Raw genomic sequence first — 20,110 nt, forward strand, 5'->3', positions numbered from 1 at the left:
CAGCAATCATTTTGAGATCTCTGGCACTAAATAAACTAAAAGACTCAATAGAGACAAAAGACGTGTCCAAGTTTACTGGTGTTGATTGGATTGTTTCTGGACACAGTCTAAATTTGAGTGAGTTCAGGTGGTGAACTCCTGGTCAATCACTGGCACTATCGACTCCATCTGTGTCCCTTATCAAACATCATGTTCAGTTCTTCATGCTGTGAAAATCCTATTCTTTGCTGTGTGTTCTTGTATCACTACAACAATATTACTTCTTCACATCTTCAATAGAAACGCAGTTTTAGTCTACAGGCATAATCATTTCTTTCTCAGTTATGAAAAAATGTCTCGTTGGATATATTAGGATTTTCCAGTCTTTTAACCCTTTCAATACCAACCTGGCTAAAACCACCTCTGGCTCTGTTGTACAAATGTCTTGTTTTGATAAGTTTTGAATTAAAATCTTCCACCATGCCTTAGTCACAGTTTATATTGTGTTATATATTTTAGAGAATTCTGTACATTAGTTACATTGGACGGATATGTCTTCATCTTGTTTGTTGTTACCACAATGTTTTGGCACATCTACTCTCCAGCCTTCATCAGGTGTCCTGGTGGATTTGAACCCAACCCGGAGTTCTCATTCCTAAGGTTTTTTTATTCGGAGTTTAATTCCAGGCAGTGCCTTGAATAAATAGTAATAATATCAAAAAATACCTTAGGAATGAGAGGCCAGATCTTGGTTCAAAATTCCACCAGGACACCTGATGAAGGCTGGAGAGTACATCAGCTGAAATGTTGTGGTAACAACAAACAAGATGAGAACACATATCCACCCAATGTAAATAATGTACATTTTACGTTCCTAATAACTAAATTATTTTACTAAATTCTTTGTTATATTTAAAATTAATTGTAAGAAACAGAGCATCTCAAAAGAAATATGGTAGCAAAAGGGTTAATGTCACCATGATATTTTTAACCCTTTCATTACCAACCTGGCTGAAACCACCTCTAGTTCTGAGTACAAATGTCTTGTCTTCATAAGTTCTAAGTTAAAATCTTCCATCTTAGTCACAATTTATGTTCCTAACACTAACTGAATGATAACTGAGTTATTTTACTAAATTCTTTGTTATATTTAAAATTAATTGGAAGAAATACAGAGCATCTCAAAATATACTCGGTAATGAAAGGATTAAAGTATTTTGATTCAGGGACACATATATCTGGTTTATAAAACATAGTATTAAGACATTCTCATTTACTATAAGGGAACAATAGATTTCAACATCACATTATTAAGGTAAGAAAATGGTACAGTCCTGTGTCCTATATGCAACTCTATTTTTCTACTTGTAAGTCAATATTTCTCCTCTACAGGTAACAGATTTTTCTTTCAATATGGAACTTTTTGTTTTACAGCATTTTTACATTATTTTAATATTTTCTAGGAATCTCCAGTTTTGTTACGTGATGGTTGTGGAGCTATTTATCCTCTGGCCAAAGATTGCACTGACGGCATACGTGATCCATTGTGGCTTGACCTCCCACCTGTGCGTTGCCTCAGTGTCCGAGCCCAGTGTCTTTCCAATGTAGCCAGTAATATGAAGAACAAAGCTGTGATCATTGTCTTAGCTGTAGAGGTAACACCACACAGTTTTTTAGAGCTTTTAATTCTATTTATTGTATATTTCTTTTTATATGTATTATGCATTTTTTATATATATTTTATGCTGGTATGAGATGAGATTGGGTGCTGATGTATGGAAGCTGATAATTTGGCATGGCTGGATGGACATTTGACCTGTTTTGACACAGGAAGAAGACACACATGCTCATGCGTGCACACACACACACACACACACATACACATACACTGAGAAAGAGAGAAAGAGAATAAAAAAATTAGACCGTTTGATGTGGCATAAGACAGTGTTGAATTAGAAATACCAAAGAGGCAGCACCAAGAGTGGCGATGCCAAAATCTCTGCTGCCCATTTTTATACTACTTGTATACTATATATTTTATATCTATATTTTTAGTCATTAAATAGACATATGTATATATATGGTTGTGTGTTAAGAAGATTGCTTCTCAACCATAGAGTTCTGAGTTCAGTCCCACTGCATGGCACCTTGGCCAAGTGTCCTCTGCTGTAGCCTCAGGCTGACCAAAGCCTTGTGAGTGGAGATGGTAGATGGAAACTGAAAGAAGCCCATTGTGTGTATATTTGTCTGTTTGTCCACCACCACCAGTTGACAACTGGTTTTGGTTTGCCCATGTCCCTGTAACTTAGCAGTTTAGCAAAATGAGACCAATAGAATAAGTATCAGACATAAAAAAGAAAGTACTGGGGTCAATTCAATTAAAAAAAAAATTCAAGTGGTGCCCCAGCATGGCTGCAGTCTAATGACTGGAACAAATCAAATATATATAGGCGCAGGCATGGCTGTGTGGTAAGAAGCTTGCTTCCCAACCACATGGTTCCAGGCTCAGTCCCACTGCGTTGCACCTTGGGCAAGTGTCTTCTATAGCCTCAGGCCAACCAAAGCCTTGTGAGTGGATTTGGTAGACGGAAACTGAAAGAAGCCCGTCATATGTGTATATATATATATATATATATATATATATATATGTGTGTGTTTGTGTGTCTGTCCCACCAACATTGCTTAACAATTGATGTTGGTGTGTTTACATCCCTGTAACTTAGTGGTTCGGCAAAAAAGACAGATAGGATAAGTACTAGGCTTACAAAGAATGTCCCAGGGTCAGTTTGTTTGATTAAAGGCAGTGCTCCAGCATGGCCGCAGTCAAATGACTAAAACTAGTAAAAGAATATATATGTATATAATTTCCCTGTCTGGAACTTTCATACATACCTTGTCTCTGATGGCAAAATACCCAGTGTATGGACATGCTAGCCTATCACTTGAGATATCCCAGAAACAGCTGTAAGACTTTAAATTCACCTCACCCTAAATTATTCTAAATGACTTGAGATACTTGTCCTGCCTAGCTCTAGCCTCAGCTGTGAACTTGGAACCTAACGGACGACCAGTTATAGCACTTAGTGTATCCATTTAGATCACCACTGAACTAAACCCTTCATATTCTACACACACACACTATATATATATATATATATATATTTTACTTGGGATCATTTGTGAAGGTGGTCCATTATATTTGGAGGAGGTTTAGATTATTTGTGAAAATATGAGTTGTTTGTGCAACAGGATGTATAACAAAAATATATGATTGAAGATAATGTTAAATTCTTGTATATAGTTATATATTATTACAGTTTCTTAAATATTCTCTTTTGTAGCATCAAATGCTAATTCCCCATATTCTTCGATGTGATTTGGAGAAGGTTAGAACTATTATGAGTTCCATGGAGCCAGAACATAATGGTAAGTTACAGTCTGAACAAATGTAAAACCTCTCTTCTTGAGTAATTTATTTTTCTGTAGTAGTTAAAAAAAAAACCTGACCATTTTCTTTTTTTTTTTATGTGTAAATTCTTTGGAAGATTGCATTCCAAGTGAAGAAATAATTGGGAGAAATTGTGATTTTGTTAAAAATAATCAGTACAAAAAAACAGTAGAAAACGATAAAATACCTTTCCTAACACCACGCCAATACAATAGACTGTACTGGGTTTGCGTTTTCATGGATTGGCAAAAACAAGATTGTCGAGTAACTTGAAAGATGAGACCCCTCAGTTGAGTGTGTGTTGGGGTACTATTGAGAGAGATAGCTTTGTGGCAGATGTTGAGAGGCTGAAATAAGATAGAGGGGACAGGAACAAGTGTTGCTGTAGGGGAAAGGGGAAAAAAGAATGGTGGAGATGTGGTATCAGGGCATGCCCTTAACATAGAAGAAAATGGACAAAGAATAGGGGCAGAGAATCGAGGATGATTGGCTGGGTAGGTTTGTGAGAGTGTGCAAATAAAAAAAGGTGCCAAATTAATGTTTCACGACATTTACTTGTGAGCTTAACCCCAAAAGTAAATAACTCAGATTCCTTCTGTTGACAAAAGCATCAGGACAATTTTCTGGTATGGTTTTGGAATCTTAGTTACTACAACCATACCCTGTCAGGTCGTGCCTTCTACTGTAGCTTTGAGGGGTGAAATTGGTTTTGCTTTTTGTTCCCTCTCGAGCCACGCCTGGCGTATAGGTTCCCCACCTGGACAGGACGCCAGTCCGTCGCAGGTGAGCTACAAGATGCAGGAGGAAAGAGTGAGAGAAAGATATGGCGAAAGAGTCAGCAGAAGTTTCGCCATTACCTTCTGCCGGAGCCACACAGAGCTTAGGTGTTTCGCTCATAAACGCACACATTGCCCGGTCTGAGATTCGAACACACGATCCATCGACTGCGAGTCTGCTGCTCTAACCACTAGGCCATGTGCCTCCAGGTGAAATTGGTAGATAGAGTGGAAGAAGCCCATTGTGTGTGTGTGTGTGTGTGTGTGCTTATGTGCGTGTGCACATGGACTTGTATGTAAATCAATGGATAGAAATAGGCATGAGGAGACAATTTGTTGTATTCTCCTGGTCTGATCCCTGCAATAATGGGGAAAACATATTAGAATGATGATGATATGAAGGTTTTTCTTTATCAAAAGAGATTTCATTGCTTAACTATTGATGGTGCTTTTCTATTTTGCTTCTTTTCAGCTTCCACTTCATGTGGTAGTCAGCAGAGTCAAAGAACAGTTCAAGAAGTGTTGACAGAAAGATGTGATGGTAGCCGCAACATCCTCCATACTTGTGTTGCAGTTTGTGTCCCATCGTCAAATAAAGACTGTGAATCAGGTAATCTTATTCTTTGGTTTTGGCAGAGGAAGAAATTCAGAATCAAGGATTTATTTATTGCAAAAATAACAACATATGTATTGGGAATTCTTGCTTAAACTTTTTTTTATAAATTAAATATCCTGTGGAATTCTTGAATTCAAAATCTCAGCAATTACTCTAGATCAGTGGTTCCCAACCTGGGGATCCGTAGACCCCTGGTAGTCTGCAAAGGTTGTGCTGGGGGTCCGTGAACTAAATTCAAAATTTCATAAGTATATCATCATCATCGTTTAACGTCCGCTTGCCATGCTGGCATGAGATGGACGGTTTGACTAGGGTCTGGGATGCCAGGATGCTGCTCTAGGCTCCAGTCTGATTTGGCAATGTTTCCACAGCTGGATTCCCTTCCTAACGCCAACCACTAACGCAGTGGGTGCCTTTTACATGCCACCGGTACAGGGGACAGAGGAGGCTAGGAATGACCACGATTGCTTGGTGCTTTTTACATGCCACCGGCATGGAAGCCAGTCAAAGCGACGCTGGCATTGGCCACGTTTGGATGTTGCTTTTTATGTGCTACTGGCACGGGATCCAACTACAATTTCCATTTGATTTTGGTTTTGATACATATATAATAATAATAATGAAATTATTGTATACAGTGCTCAGTTGCACCACAACTTGTCAGAAAGTGCATATAAAGTACATGCAGTAATGTAGAAATGTCTGGAAAGTGAACATGCTTGTGTGTGTATGGAGGGGAGAAAATCAAGTGTAGTGTTGGCGAATCTCAGGAAGCATGGAAGTCTTGAAGGATGCAGTGCTCCGACAACTAACAACCGATGCCGGCAGTTTGTTCCACGCTTCAGCAACTCTCAGCGTGAAAAAATGTTTCCTGAAGTCATGGGAGCTGTGCTGTTTTCTTACTTTGTAAATATGTCCACGGGTGTTAGATGGGTGGAGTTTGAAGAGGTGCTCAGTGTTATTGTTTGTGCGATGGTTGATAATTTTATGGGTGTCTGCCAGGTCAGCTGCCAGACGTCGGAGTTTCAAGGCGTTCAGGATATGGCAAATGCCTGATGGAGGGTATTCTTTTGGTTGCACGTCGCTGAACAGCTTCCAGACGATTGATGTCCTTATATAAATATAAGGATAAGTATATTAAAAGGGGTCTGTGGGGGGGGGGGAACTCATTTAAATAAAAGGATTGGGAACCACTGGCCTAGATAAATGAGGGAAACCCACAAGCCCCTTGTTAGAGAGGAAAAGCTTCATTTGAGGTGCTGGTCTAACTGGACACCAACATATGGTATTACTATAAAGTGCTTGGCATTAGGAAGGGCTCTTGTCAAACCATCCAACCCATGCCAGCATAGAAAACGGATGTTAAATGATGTTGATGTTGTTATATATACATGCTTAATGAAATGATGTTGTTATAAATGTAATGTCCACCTGTTAACATTGTTTTAAATATGATGTCTATAAAATGGTGCTGTTTTTGTTTTCTTTGCAGAGTCTTCAAGCACGGGAAATTACAACCCATGTTTGGATACATTCAATGCTGTCAGTAGCGCAGTTGAGACGCTGGCTTCTATTCAGGCTCGGGGGACAGACTCTACAAATCGTGGGTACGTAAGACATGCAAATTATTCTCTTGTTCTTTTTGGTGTCAACACTTTCCTTGGTGAACATTTTGGTGAAGCATTGCCAAATATTTCAACTGAGATTCTTTTATTTATGATGATAACTGTGGCTGTTGTTGCTTGGCAAAACCGTTAGAATGCCAGACAAGCATTCTGTCTGCCATTACATTCTGAGTTCAAATTCTGCTGTGGTTTGACTTTACCTTTCATCCTTTCGGGACTTATAAAAGAAGTACAAGTTAAACACTGGGGTCAGTGTAATTGACTTACCTCCCCACAAATTATTGGTCTTTTGCCAGAATTTAAAACCATTATTGTTATTATTATTATTGTGGGTGAGCTGGCAGAATTGTTAGTGTGCTGGGCAAAATGTTTAGCGGCATTTCGTCCATATTTACATTCTGGGTTCAAATTCTGCCGTGGTTTGACTTTAGCTTTCATCCTTTGGGGTCTTATAAAATAAGTACCAGTTGATTACTGGGGTTGGTGTAAACAAGTTACTGCACCCCCCCTCCTGAAATTACTGGCCTTTTGCCAAAATTTACAGCCATTATTATTATTATTATTATTGAGTGAGAGAGCAGTTCATGCCATCAAAGTGACACTGGGGTAAAATATACGAAGCCCAGTATACCCATCATGACTACCCGTCTGATAAGGGTACACCAGACACATGCATCACAACCATATGTGCGTGACATGGTGATCTCATATCAAAATAAACAGCACATGACCTTGCAGGTAGGGCCCAGTTAGAATTTTCTTTTGGTCGAATAGCCCATCCCGCTCAAAAGGTTCCTGAATAAGGGTTGTTTAAGGATGTTGAACGAACCACCCATGTTTCCAGAGGTGAATTATTCAAACCCTAAAGAATCCCTCTCAACACATGGCTATGATGCTCCCCCACTACTTCTGTTCGTGTTCAGAGATGCACATATCGTCAGCCACTAAGGGACATGCTCAACTGGTTAAGGTCAAACAACTGACAAGCAAATCTGTGGTATTGAGCAGAATATTTGCTGTAGCCCATCTTTTTATACCAAGACAAAACAATATACATGATAACACTTCCAATCAGTTAAGATCAGAAGCCATGAGAGCCACTGCCTGGTACTGCATCAGCGCATTTATTATTATTATTATTATTACTATTATTACCTCCGTCATAGCGAAGGTGGAGGTATTGTTTTCAGCCATGTTTGTTTCATTGTCCGTGGACAATTTGTTGTTTTTGTTTTTAATGTTTAAAGACATATTCTCTGGTGATTTGTCTAATTTAAAGTTGTTTTCTTTTTATCTATTTTAAAGTGTCAGTCTCCGGGAGATGATGAGAAGAGCATCAACAACTGCTCGTGCTGTTAGTGGTCTTGATGTACGGGAATCGGATTCTATTGCAATTCCTACACTAAGCTGGCCGACAGATCCGCCAGGATTTGATGCTCTCAGAGCAGGTAAGATGTAAACGCAATCCTTTCTAGGCTCTGACCAGTTTGCAGTAAAAAAACACCTGTAAAAATTGTACCCATGCTTGCGCCATGTTAAGGCACCCTGTACACTCTGCGAAGTGGTTGGCATTAGGAAGGGCATCCAGCTGTAGAAACCATGTCAAAACACAGTTGGAGCCCGGTGCAACTCTCTGGCTTTCCAGCTGTTGTCGTCCCATCCAACCCATGCCAGCATGGAAAACGGATGTTAAATGATGATGTTTTATCTCACTTCGCACACGATAGTCAGTAGGTCTCTTGATGGAAACAATAATCCATTAAAATCGATTAAATTAGAGGCTAATTGGCTGAGAGGATGAAGGTATTATACCACCAACTGATGTATTTTCTGTTCAAACTTATTCCGGATCATTCATTGTTTTCTCCATCTTTTTAATGCTGTAAATCTGGAGTTAACTACCAATCTAAAATTCCATGGAATTTGGCAAACATTTTATTGTTAACAATCAGGGTTTTTAGCTATATTTTCTAGAAAAATAAATCTGATATAACTTGTAGCTGGTATCTTTTTTTTTTTTTTTTTTTTAGTACTTAAACTATTATTATTGTCAAAATTTTAAAGTTTTACAGTAGAAATATTAATCAACAATATTTTAAAAGTTCTTTAGTTTTTGTAACAGTAATTACAGCTTTCGGCTAACTGGGTTTTAATTAAAAAAAAAAAATAATATAAAATTATATATGAGCTTCAGATTTAGTTAGTCTGAATTTAAATAATTTTCAAATGCTGCAGATAAAAAGGGAAGTGATGAAGCATAACATGTTACGTTTGATGTTTTGGGATGGGTTTTAGTATCTGAACAGCATCTGATTCTAATCATTTTCTGAAAGAGAAAACAAGGAACAGAAAATTAAAGATTTTCTTTTCACCTCAATCCTTTTTTTTTTTTTTTTTTAAATGATATGAACCTAATCAGTCACCCTTATCACTCAAAGTACCAATTTTTTTTTTCTTTCCCTATTTTCTGTCCTTCTAGTTGAATAAATAAAATATTAAATAAATGATAAAGAACAACAAACTGATTGAAATTGGCAGAACTGTTTGCATGCCGGTCAAAATGCTTAGATGCATTTTGTCTCTGTTGATGCTCTGAGTTCAAACTCTCCTGAGGTCTTAGTTTGCCTTTCATCCTTTTGGGGGTCAATGAAATAAGTACCAGTTGTGCCCTGGAGCCGATGTAGTCAACTAGTTTCCCTCACCCCCAAAGTTTCAGTCCTTGTGCTTATAGTAAAAAGGATTTTTGTTATTAACTCTTTTGATACCAACCCGGCTGAAACCGCCTCTGGCTCTGAGGACAAATGTCTTGTCTTCATAAGTTCTAAGTTAAAATCTTCCATCTTAGTCACAATTTATGTTCCTAACACTAGCTTAATGACAACTAAGTTATTTTACTAAATTCTTTGTTATATTTAAAATTAATTGAAAGAAACACAGAGAATCTCAACAGAATAATGGCAACAAAAGGGTTAAGGTCACCATGATATTTTAAACCCTTTTGATACCGACCCAGCTGAAACCACCTTGGCTCTGTATTACAAATGTCTTGTTTTCATAAGTTTTGACTTAAAATCTTCCACCAAACCTTAGTCACAATTTCTGTTCCTAACACTAGCTTAATGATAACTAAATTCTTTGTTTAAAATTAATTGAAAGAAACACAGAGCATCTCAAAAGAAATGTGGTGATGAAAGGGTTAAAGTAGTAAATTAATTGAAAGACATGGAGGTGTATTTTAGTTAGAAATATAACAAAACAGTTGTAGATAAAAATTTGAATTTGTTGTGCTTTATTTGAAGATTTTATTTTGTTGCTGGTATTTCTGCAGATAATGAACGTTCAAGTTTATCTCGACAATCATCAAGTGGCTTTTCTACTGCTATTGGCAATGTTCAAGAACATAGCACAATATCAATGCCTCCTGTTAAGTTAGAAGAAAAAGATAGGAAATACAATGCACTTCAAATCCTGAAGCTTCTGTGCGAAAGCCCTGCTTTACAACCTCATCTGTTGGAGCTTCTCTCTGCCAAGTAAGTCTCTCCTTTTCCTATTGGTGCTCTGCACTTTATAAGCATTTAATAATGTTTGTGTGTGTGTGTGTGTGTAGGTGCATGCACACACACAGTCATTAGAAGATGGAAATTAATCGTAGTAAATGGCATCTGTCTGTGGTTGGTCTTTATAAACTGTTCTCAAGTGATTCTCAACAGGGGTCCCTATAAGAGCAAAAAATAGGCTATACTTCTACAATGCACAAAATACTTTTGCAACTTTTTTAATACAATTCCTAATAATAATTAGGTCATTGCCAGTACCGCCTGACTGGGCCCCGTGCCGTGGCACGTAAAAGGGCACCATTTGAGCGCATTTGGCACCATTACCAATCTCGCCTTACTGGCACCTGTGTTGGTGGCATGTGTAAAAAGATTCGGGCGAGGTCATTGCCAGTACCGCCTGACTGGCCCCCGTGCCGGCGGCACGTAAAAAGCACTCACTACACTCTCGGAGTGGTTGGTGTTAGGAAGGGCATCCAGCTGTAGAAACTCTGCCAAATCAAGATTGGAGCATGGAAAGCGGACGTTAAACGATGATGATGTTATAATAGGATTTTTTAAAACATTGAATGGATATACAGGTCTAGTAGAGTAAAATTATTTATGCTAGCTGTGGTACTCTAAAACCACCTTGGTAATGTTTGCCCATGAGGGGCCCTGCTCTGTCAACCTTTTCCCTCCGCCCACATTTCATATAATGCATAAAAAGCACTGGCGCTATGTAAATAGTACCCCAGTACCTTGTAAAGGGGTTGAAGTTAGGAAGGGCCTCCAACTGTAGAAACCATGGCAAAACAATGGAACCTGGTGCAGCCCAAGGTCTTGCCAGCACTTGTCAAGCCGTCCAACCCATACCAGCAGGGAAAACAGACGGCAAATGATGATGATGAATATTTGATAATTCCACTGTTGTATCATTAAGGTTGGGACCTTCTTGATTTCATTAACTCCACAAAAAACTTATATATATTGGCTGTGTGGTAAATAGCTTGCATACCGACCACATGGTTCTGGGTGCAGTCCCACTGTGTGGCACCTTGGGCTAGTGTTTTCTACTATAGCCTCGGGAATAGATTTGGTAAATGGAAACTGAAAGAAGCCCATTGTCTGTGTGTATCTGTATTTGTCTCCCACCCACCATTGCTTGACAGCTGATGTTGGTGTGTTTACGTCCCTGTAACTTAGCAGTTCGGCAAAAAAGACTAATAGAATAAGTACTAGGCTGACAAAGATTAAGTCCTGAGATCGATTTGTTTGACTGAAAGGTGGTACTCCAGCATGGCCACAGTCAAATGACAAACAAATAAAAGAATAAAACCACAGCAACTTTCCTTGTCTTTGTCTCTATTCACATTATTATTATTATGATCCATGATTAGGCTAAATTCCATGACTGATTTCTCTCTTGGTTCTATTTGAACTGCTTTTTCCTTCTGCTTTCTCTTTGACAACCTTTCATAATTGCCATTCTCTCGCTAGGTTCCCACACAATCACCGAGGACTTTTTATTTGCTGGTTTTGTTGCTTCTAAAAGATCTTCTTCCAATACAAACTGTTCCCAAATTTACTTAAGATGTCTTATTTAAATAATCTCTTTTTGTTTTGTTTTAGATATACATAATCTTCATATCCAAAATTTTTTGCTTCTCTTTTAGAAATGCTGAAGGCTGTACACCATTCATGCAAGCCGTATGTGGTCGGGCCTATTCTGCTGCACTTTTACTTATGGATATTGCTAAAAAAGTGGCCTTGAAAGACAAAGAAGTTGACAAAAATGTGCTTATGACAATGTTATATCCTACTGGATCAAGCCTAGACAATTCTCCTCTCCATGTGTTATGTTGTAATGACACATGTAGTTTCACATGGACCGGTGCAGAACATATTAATCAAGTAAATATTTAAATCATTCTCTTATTTCTATTATAACTTTTCTGGGTCTGTTTCAGTGAACCGGGGGTTATGTAATAACTTTACATATTTTATAATATAATTTACATATTTTCTTCCTAACAAACCTAATCATTTACATAAATTTACTTCAGTAGTCATGATAATCGACCCTCCTGCCACTTTTATATACAGTGTCTCTGTAAAGTCATGGTGGGATTTCAAAACTATTTATTAGTGTAACATCTGACATTAGACATTTCATATCCATGAAATGGAAATTGTAGTTGTTACCTGTGCCGGTGGCATGTAAAAAGCACCATCCGGACGTGACTGATGCCAATGCCGCCTTGACTGGTTTCCGTGCCAGTGGCACGTAAAAAGCACCAACCGATTGTGGCCACAGCCAGCCTCACCTGGCACCTGTGATGGTGGCACGTAAAAAGCACCCACTACACTCATGGAGTGGTTGGCGTTAAGAAGGGCATCCAGCTGTAGAAAACAAGCACTGGAATCTGGTGCAGGCCCTGGCCGTACCAGCTCCTGTGAAGCTGTTCAGCCCATGCCAGCTGAGAAAATGAATGTTAACTGATGATGACCATGTGAAAGTGCATGGCCTAGTGGTTAGGTGTGTTGCATACACAATCATGAGATCATGATTTCAATTCCCAGACTGGCTGCACATTGTGCTCTTGAGCAAAACACTTCATGTCATGTTGCTCCAGTCCACTCAGCTGTGAATGGATAACCCTGTGATGGAATAGCCTTCTGATCAGGGTCAATGTTGGGTCATCATTTGAAAGTTAAAATGATGCAAAGCATATGTAGAACATTCGATAGTTTGGTTGATCACATGATAATAATGAAATTATTGTATACAGTGCTTGGGTGCACCACAACTTGTCAAAAGTGCGTGTAAAGCATATGCAGTTATGTACAAATGTCTGGAAAGTGAACAGTGTATGAGTCAGATACATGCTTGCGTGTATATAATAATATTCATTTGACCTAGAAAATTTAAGAGTGGTGATGGTGACAATTCCCATTTGAATTTCTTTAATCCCTTCAATTTAATTAATCACTAATACTGGTCACCATTTGTGGCCGTAATCTTCTCATCCAGGCTTTCTGTTTACAAACGATATTTTTTGTTGTTTGTGTGATATTATAGTTACAAGTAAATAAGAAAAATTTTTATGTGAACAATGACCCATGTCAGCATGGATGGTTAAATGATGATGGTGATGATCAAATGATTATCAACGAGGTGAAATGGGAGCATGGCTGTTGTAGTACCCAAAATACAACAATAATAGGAGGTTCCCTGATTGAGAGTGTAGCATTGAGGGGAAATGGCTTTGAAGCAGGTGTTGAGTGGCAAGAATGTGATAGAGGGATAGCAATAGATGTCTGTTGTAGAGGAGATATCTGGCCACCCCAGCCAGAGGAAATATGGTGGGGAAGAGATCATGTCAGGGTTTATCCTCAATGTACAAGAGGATGCATGCGAGGTGGGTGGGAACAGAGGAGTAAGGGTGTAGGTGATACCCTGAATGACAAACGGGGGGAGTGGGGAATGATCAGTGGCAAATATTTTGTGTAAAGGGGGAGATGAGAAAGTTGAAAGCAGTAAATGGGTTTGCTTGAATATGTGAAAGGGGCTAGATGTTAGGTGTTTACAGGTTTACGTCAGCAATCCCCCAAATTCTCATTAATGATAAAAAATTCTGGACAGTTTCTAAGATTTTTTTTCCCCTCCCGCTTCCTTTTGACCATAATGAATCATGTTGTGACTACAATGTCCCTTCCAAATGTTTTCAGGATATATTTGAATGTCGAACCTGTGGTCTCGTTGGCTCCCTATGTTGTTGCACTGAGTGTGCTCGTGTATGTCACAAAGGACACGATTGCAAGTAAGTGAAATTGCGCAGATTCCATTTTCTACCTGACGAAATACTGTTTGAAAACTGTGCTTTTTGGGTTTTGTTTTTAATTTTTTAATGGTTGTTGCCAGCCTCGCCTGACTCCCGTGCCGGTGGCACATAAAAAGCACCATCCATCCGTGGCCGTTTGCCAACTCCGTCTGGCACCTGTGCGGGTGGCACGTAAAAAGCACCCACTACACTCACGGAATGGTTGGCGTTAGGAAGGGCATCCAGCTGTAGAAACACTGCCAGATCAGACTGGGCCTGGTGCAGCCTTCTGGCTTCCCAGACCCCAGTTGAACCGTCCAACCCATGCTAGCATGGAAAGCAGACGCTAAATGATGATAATGAATTGCATTATCATGTCACCAAAGACTACAGCTTGGCGTTAGGAAGGGCATCCAGCTGTAGAAACTCTGCCAGATCAGATTGGAGTCTGGTTCGCCAGACCTCAGTCAAAATCGTCCAACCCATGCTAGCATGGAAAGTGGATGTTAAACGATGATGATGATGTTTTCTAGAAAGGTTACCTCTAACATATATATACTTTTATTGTTCATACATAGGATAAAAATTAACTTAAACTCTGAGATCAGTGCAAAAAATAGTTTAAGTCGCTTGAATAAATAATGAGTTTTCTACAAATACGTTTCTAGTGCGTCACCTAATGTGGCTCAGTCATCAGGCATCTTCAATTTGTTTTGTGAGAGGCTGACAGACTCTGCTCTTAATTTAATATAAGTTGTGAAATCTGATTTTTTAATTAAAGAAATTTGGTTTGATTATCAGATTTGCTTATGCCAGAATAACCTTGTGTAGATTGTATAATCAATAATTTTTTTTTTCCACCCCCTTTTTTCTGTTATAATTTTGACCTTTAAGCACTGCCATGATTTTTCTATTTCAGACTGAAGCGAACTTCGCCAACTGCATACTGTGATTGTTGGGAAAAATGTAAATGTAAAGCTTTGATTGCTGGCAACCCAACTGCACGGCTTGAATTGTTAAACCGACTTCTATCAGAAACTGAATTAGTAACTCTACCAAACAGCAGGTAAATACAATTCAGTTCCTGGAATTTTATGAAATTTCCAATAATTTTTATTAAATATTCTTTTTATTAGATTTTCAATAATTTTTATTAAATATTCCTTTTATTAAATTTTCAATAATTATCTTACATATAGAATATTTCTTTGTTCTTGTTAAATTCTTTATTTTTGATTTTTGGAGTTATGCTGAAGGACTTTATTTAATGTCACTCTTTATTTGCAGAGGAGAGAACATTCTGCTGTTTCTTGTCCAAACAGTTGGACGCCAACTGATTGAACAACGATCTTGCCGACCCCCAAGAGCTAGAATGGGAGGTCCTAGAAAAAATCCCGTCTCTGAGATTGGTTAGTGTCTTTTCTATCTTCTGGTTTTGCATTATCTGGAATTTTTTTTGATTTCTTTCTTGTTGCCGTTATTTGAACTTATTTGTAATTTCTATTTCAATCATGTGAATGGTGTAGCTGATATTGAAATGCCAGAACATGATTTAGAGCCACCACGCTTCAGTAGACAAGCTTTGGAAAAAATTCTTGAAAATTGGACTGCTGTAAAAGCCATGCTGCTCTGTGGTAGAAAGGAACACTTATCCAGGTAATTAGTTATCACCTGTATCTCTATCTCTTTTGTTTTTTATATTTTATTTTACTATAATAACTGGAAGTAGATTTTGGCTATTTGCGACCCCAGAACCTGAATAGATTCCGAGATTCTGTACATCATTGATAAGAGATCCGGCTGTTATTGCTCTGCTGGATGTCTGTTACTGATGAATCCATAGCAGGATGAAATCATGTGCTCTGGCTGTTTCAGCAATTGTAGCTGATGGTTCTCTCATCTGTTAATTTTGAGTGCTTTTATACCCCGTGAGTTCTTATGAGAGCTTCTAACATGGTAAATAATGCAGTAATCTGTGCGCTAATCCAGCCACCACATAAAGTTGGAGATTGAGATTACCTTTTCATATTAATACTGCTTCAGTCACTATTAATTATTTTGGAAGCAGATTAGTTTTAAAATACAAATGATGTCTGCTGTGAAAAGTAAGGCTTTTGATTCTCTGGTTGTTATTTATTTACTCCATCAACTGACATCAGAAAGCCTAAAACAGAATGGCTTCATCCAAATGCTTGCAGGGTGAAAGAAGCACCAAATAATGTCTTGTTATTCTTGTAATATATCTAAGGTGGCCAGGTTAGTCTGCTAGAAGCCATCTCAGAAATTTGAACTCTCTACTCCAGACTAATGAAATGCTTGTCACTGCTGCATATTGGACTGATCCAGCCAAGTGATAAGTTTCTTGTAATGACTTGTGTCCTGCATCCAATAAGTTGGCACCATCTCATCTTGCTCATCCGCAACCCTTAAAAATATAAACCTTATGTTTTCTGTTTGTTAGAACTATGCGGATTTGTCAAAACAATCATCAAATTAAATGTAAAAGATTTCTAAATTCAGTAATTCCTCCTTATCTTCTCTATAGAAAGTGGAAATTGTGTTTAACCATTTTGTTACCATAATTCTGTTGAAACGTACCATCTTTGATCAATAAATTTGAAGAATTTAGTAAAATAACCTTTTCGTTATTAAACTATCTAAAACAAAACAAAAAATAAAAAAGCATGAAATTTTGATGGTAGGTTCTAATTCAGATCAATCTAGGAAGTTTGTATCCATAGAACCAGGGGCTGTTTTAGGTGGGTTAGTAGCAAAAGAGTTAAGCTAAATGAGAAAAACAAAATTAAGGATTATATTGTTACACACACACATTGCGACTTAAGAATTTCTATTTACCTGTTTAAAGTTAGAATATAGTTTTACAAGAAGCTGCTCTATGGAGTAACTTTTAACATCTTTTCTGACATAGGTTTTTTTTTCTTTTCACATTGGCACTGGTCACAAATTTGTAGACATGAGATGCAGCTAATTGAATCAATTGTAGCATAAGTTTTGGGGTAAACAGAAGACGGAATTGTCCTTGGTGGGAATTGTTCTTAGAATGTGTAAACGGACACAACGAATACTGTAAATTTATGTTTCTGAGTCTGTGTTTGTTTTTAGGAAATCTAAAATATTGATAGGAAATCATAGAAATATTGTTTGTCTTGACAATTTTCTTTTTCACTTCAATCTCACCTGTATTCTTTGCAGCCCCGATATCCTGTATGAAGAACAGGTGTATTTAGAGAGTCAAGGAGGAACTGCTAGACTTGATAAATTCACACACTGTTTATTACTCAAATGCACAGGTGTTGATGTAAGTAAACATTTTCTTTTTTTTTTTGTTTTTTTGTTTTTTGTGAGCAGCTCACAAAGCAAACCCCAGTTTAAAAAAAAAAAAATAATGATAATGAATATTTAATTAAACCAATGTTTAAATTTCTATTTTTACCTGTCAAGATTTTTCAGGTTTTTGTTTTAGTTTCCTCTGTCTCTCATTTTGTACACCCCCCCCACAAACAAGCAATATCACTGCTTTAATCCTTTAGCATTCAAATTATTCTGTCAAATGCAATGCTTATTTATTCTCATTATTTTGAGCTAATCACGAATTATGTTGTAGCTTTGAGAATTCTATGATGTGATAGTTTACTTTTACAATGACATTGTAAGATAGGTGTGAGAAGTCAGCTCTGGTTGGTTTGAGCATAAAACAGAATATTTCAGTTGGATATGGCCAGTTTAAATGCTAAAGGGTTAAATAAAGGAAATATTCTTTCCTACTCTAGGCACAAGGCCTGAAAATTTTGGGGGGAGGGGTCAGTTGATTAGATCGACGCCAGTATGCAACTGGTACTTAATTTATCAACCCCCGAAAGGATGAAAGGCAAAGTCAACCTCGGTTGGATTTGAACCCCAGAACATAAAGAGAAGTGAAATATCGCTAAGCATTTCGCCCGGTGTGCTAATGTTTCTGCCAGAAATATTGCACTGACTGTGGCCGGGAGAATGGTGAAAAGCCAGCAGTGTGACTGGAGGAGTGTTGAAAACTCAACAACTGCTGACAGAAATCTTGAAATTGCTATATGGAAATTAAAAAAAAAGAAAAAAAGGTGTTGGGTTACCTGAACACCCGACTAATCTAAGATAGGATTAAGTTTTACTGTTGTGTTCATCATCATCATCGTTTAATGTCTGCTCTCCATGCTAGCATGGGCTGGACGATTTGACTGAGGACTGGCAAACCAGATGGCTGCACCAGGCTTCAATCTTGATCTGGCAGAGTTTCTGGATTGAAGCCTGGTGCAGTCATCCAGTTCACTAGCCCTCAGTTAAATCGTCCAACCCATGCTAGCATGGAGAGCGGACGTTAAACGATGATGATGATGATGAACACAACAGTAAAACTTAATCCTATCTTAGACTAGTCAGGTGTTCAGGTAACCCAACACTTTTTTCTTTTCTTAATTTCCGTATAGCAATTTCAAGATTACTATATTGCATATTTTAATATTGATGATTGTTTCTTTCATAAGTATTATTATTCTGCTATGATAATGATAGTTAATTAATACTTTAATAAACTTTAATATGATCTGCCTGTAAGTCGGTGAACTGGTACAATCAGTAATATGCTGGGTAAAATGCTTACTGGCATTTCGTCCAGCTCATTACTTTCTGAGATCAAATGCTACCAAGGCTAATTTTGCCTTTCATCCTTTCAGGGGTCAGTAAAATAAGTACCAGTCAAGCACTGGGGCTGATGTAGTTGACTTAACCCCCTCCCCCAAAATTGCTGGCCTTGTGCCAAAATGTGCATCCAATATTGATGATTCTTTTCCTTAAAAAAGACCTGGATTAAGATTAATCTTCTCTTGTACAGATGCTGGACACCTTATTGACAACATTGATCCGAGAAATTCAGAACAATAATGTTGAAGGTAGAAAAACTGAGGCTAAACTTGTTGCAAGACGATTCCTGCGATCAGTGGCTCGCATCTTTGTAGTTTTGAATGTGGAAATGGTACCATTATCTGGGAAAAGAAGAAGGTAACATGGTTTTTCTTTTTTTTTTTTATATATGTTTTTGAATTTATATGTCATTGACTGGCTTCCGTGCTGGTGGCACGTAAAAAGCACCATCCAGTCGTGGTCGATGCCTGCCTCCTGTGCCGGTGGCACGTAAAAAAGCACCTACTACACTCACGGAGTGTTGGAAGGGCATCCAGCTGTAGAAACACTGCCAGATCAGACTGGAGCCTGGTTCAGCCTCCCGGCTTCCCAGACCCCGGTCGAACCGTCCAACCCATGCTAGCACGGAAAACGGACATTAAACAATGATGATGATGATATTGACTGGCTTCCATGCTGGTGGCACGTAAAAGGCGGCATCTGATCGTGGTTGATGCCAGCCCCTCTGGCCCCTATGCTGGTGGCACATAAAAAAAGCACCCTCTACACTCTCGGAGTGGTTGGCATTAGGAAGGGCATCCAGCTGTAGAAACACTGCCAGATCAAGATTGGAGCCTGGTGCAGCCTCCTGGCTTCCCAGACCCCAGTCAAACCGTCCAACCCATGCCAGCATGGAAAACGGACATTAAACAATGATGTTGATGATGATATACTTGTGTACATGATTCTGATTGTTTCGGAAGGCCAACACATTGGTCAGTAAAGTTTGAACTCTCAATCATGTGGTTAATAGTTCACAACCTTAACTTCAGTGCCACTGTGCAACACATCGGGGCAATTATCTTCAACTTTATTTTTGACTGACCAAAGCCTTAAGAGTAGATTTAGTTGTTGGAAACTGTGGAAGCCTATCCTGTGTATATGGCTATATATATATATGCTAGCATGGAAAGCGGACGTTAAACGATGATGATGATATTTTGTTTTACATTTGTGCTTCTCTGAAAATCTTTGGGCTCCACACAGTGATGTTGTTGCCATTTCCCGTGTCAAGAAATCCATTGATTTGGGGCCTTCAAAGACATGTGGAATAAGATATCCCTTATGTAAAAAACCAGATAAGGGTTAGTGGCAAGAAAGGCATCTGGATGTAAATCAGGGCCTCAATAATCTATTCATCTGACCCATGCTAGCATGGGAAAATGGACATAAACTCAAATAATGAATTAACTGGATAGGTCCCTTTGTTCTTTTATAAAAATTCTGTTAATAAAATCTGTGTTGTGTTGGGGTAGGAATTCCTTTCTTTGCCTTCCCTCTCTCTCTTTCGGAGAGGCACTGAGCAGCTATACGCACACGGCAGTAACTTCCACCTACCAAATTCAATCACAAAGC

At 38.4% G+C, this 20,110-nt stretch overlaps 1 protein-coding gene across 6 annotated transcripts in view; it reads left to right on the plus strand.

Annotated features, from left to right (window-relative positions):
* The window catches only part of LOC115209756 (E3 ubiquitin-protein ligase UBR5), a 111,804-nt gene that overhangs the window by 60,830 nt on the left and 30,864 nt on the right, over positions 1-20,110 (plus strand). For all 6 annotated transcript variants that reach the window (XM_036500835.1, XM_036500837.1, XM_036500838.1 and 3 more), the window contains 13 exons: positions 1,443-1,634; positions 3,321-3,405; positions 4,676-4,813; positions 6,312-6,426; positions 7,750-7,892; positions 9,773-9,974; positions 11,654-11,891; positions 13,710-13,801; positions 14,721-14,867; positions 15,089-15,210; positions 15,328-15,457; positions 17,015-17,120; positions 18,687-18,853. In XM_036500835.1, the coding sequence (XP_036356728.1) occupies positions 1,443-1,634; positions 3,321-3,405; positions 4,676-4,813; positions 6,312-6,426; positions 7,750-7,892; positions 9,773-9,974; positions 11,654-11,891; positions 13,710-13,801; positions 14,721-14,867; positions 15,089-15,210; positions 15,328-15,457; positions 17,015-17,120; positions 18,687-18,853 (1,877 nt within the window). The remainder of the gene's footprint in view (positions 1-1,442; positions 1,635-3,320; positions 3,406-4,675; positions 4,814-6,311; positions 6,427-7,749; positions 7,893-9,772; positions 9,975-11,653; positions 11,892-13,709; positions 13,802-14,720; positions 14,868-15,088; positions 15,211-15,327; positions 15,458-17,014; positions 17,121-18,686; positions 18,854-20,110) is intronic.

This window comes from Octopus sinensis, linkage group LG3 (genome assembly GCF_006345805.1).
Source record: "Octopus sinensis linkage group LG3, ASM634580v1, whole genome shotgun sequence".
NCBI lineage: Eukaryota > Metazoa > Mollusca > Cephalopoda > Octopoda > Octopodidae > Octopus > Octopus sinensis.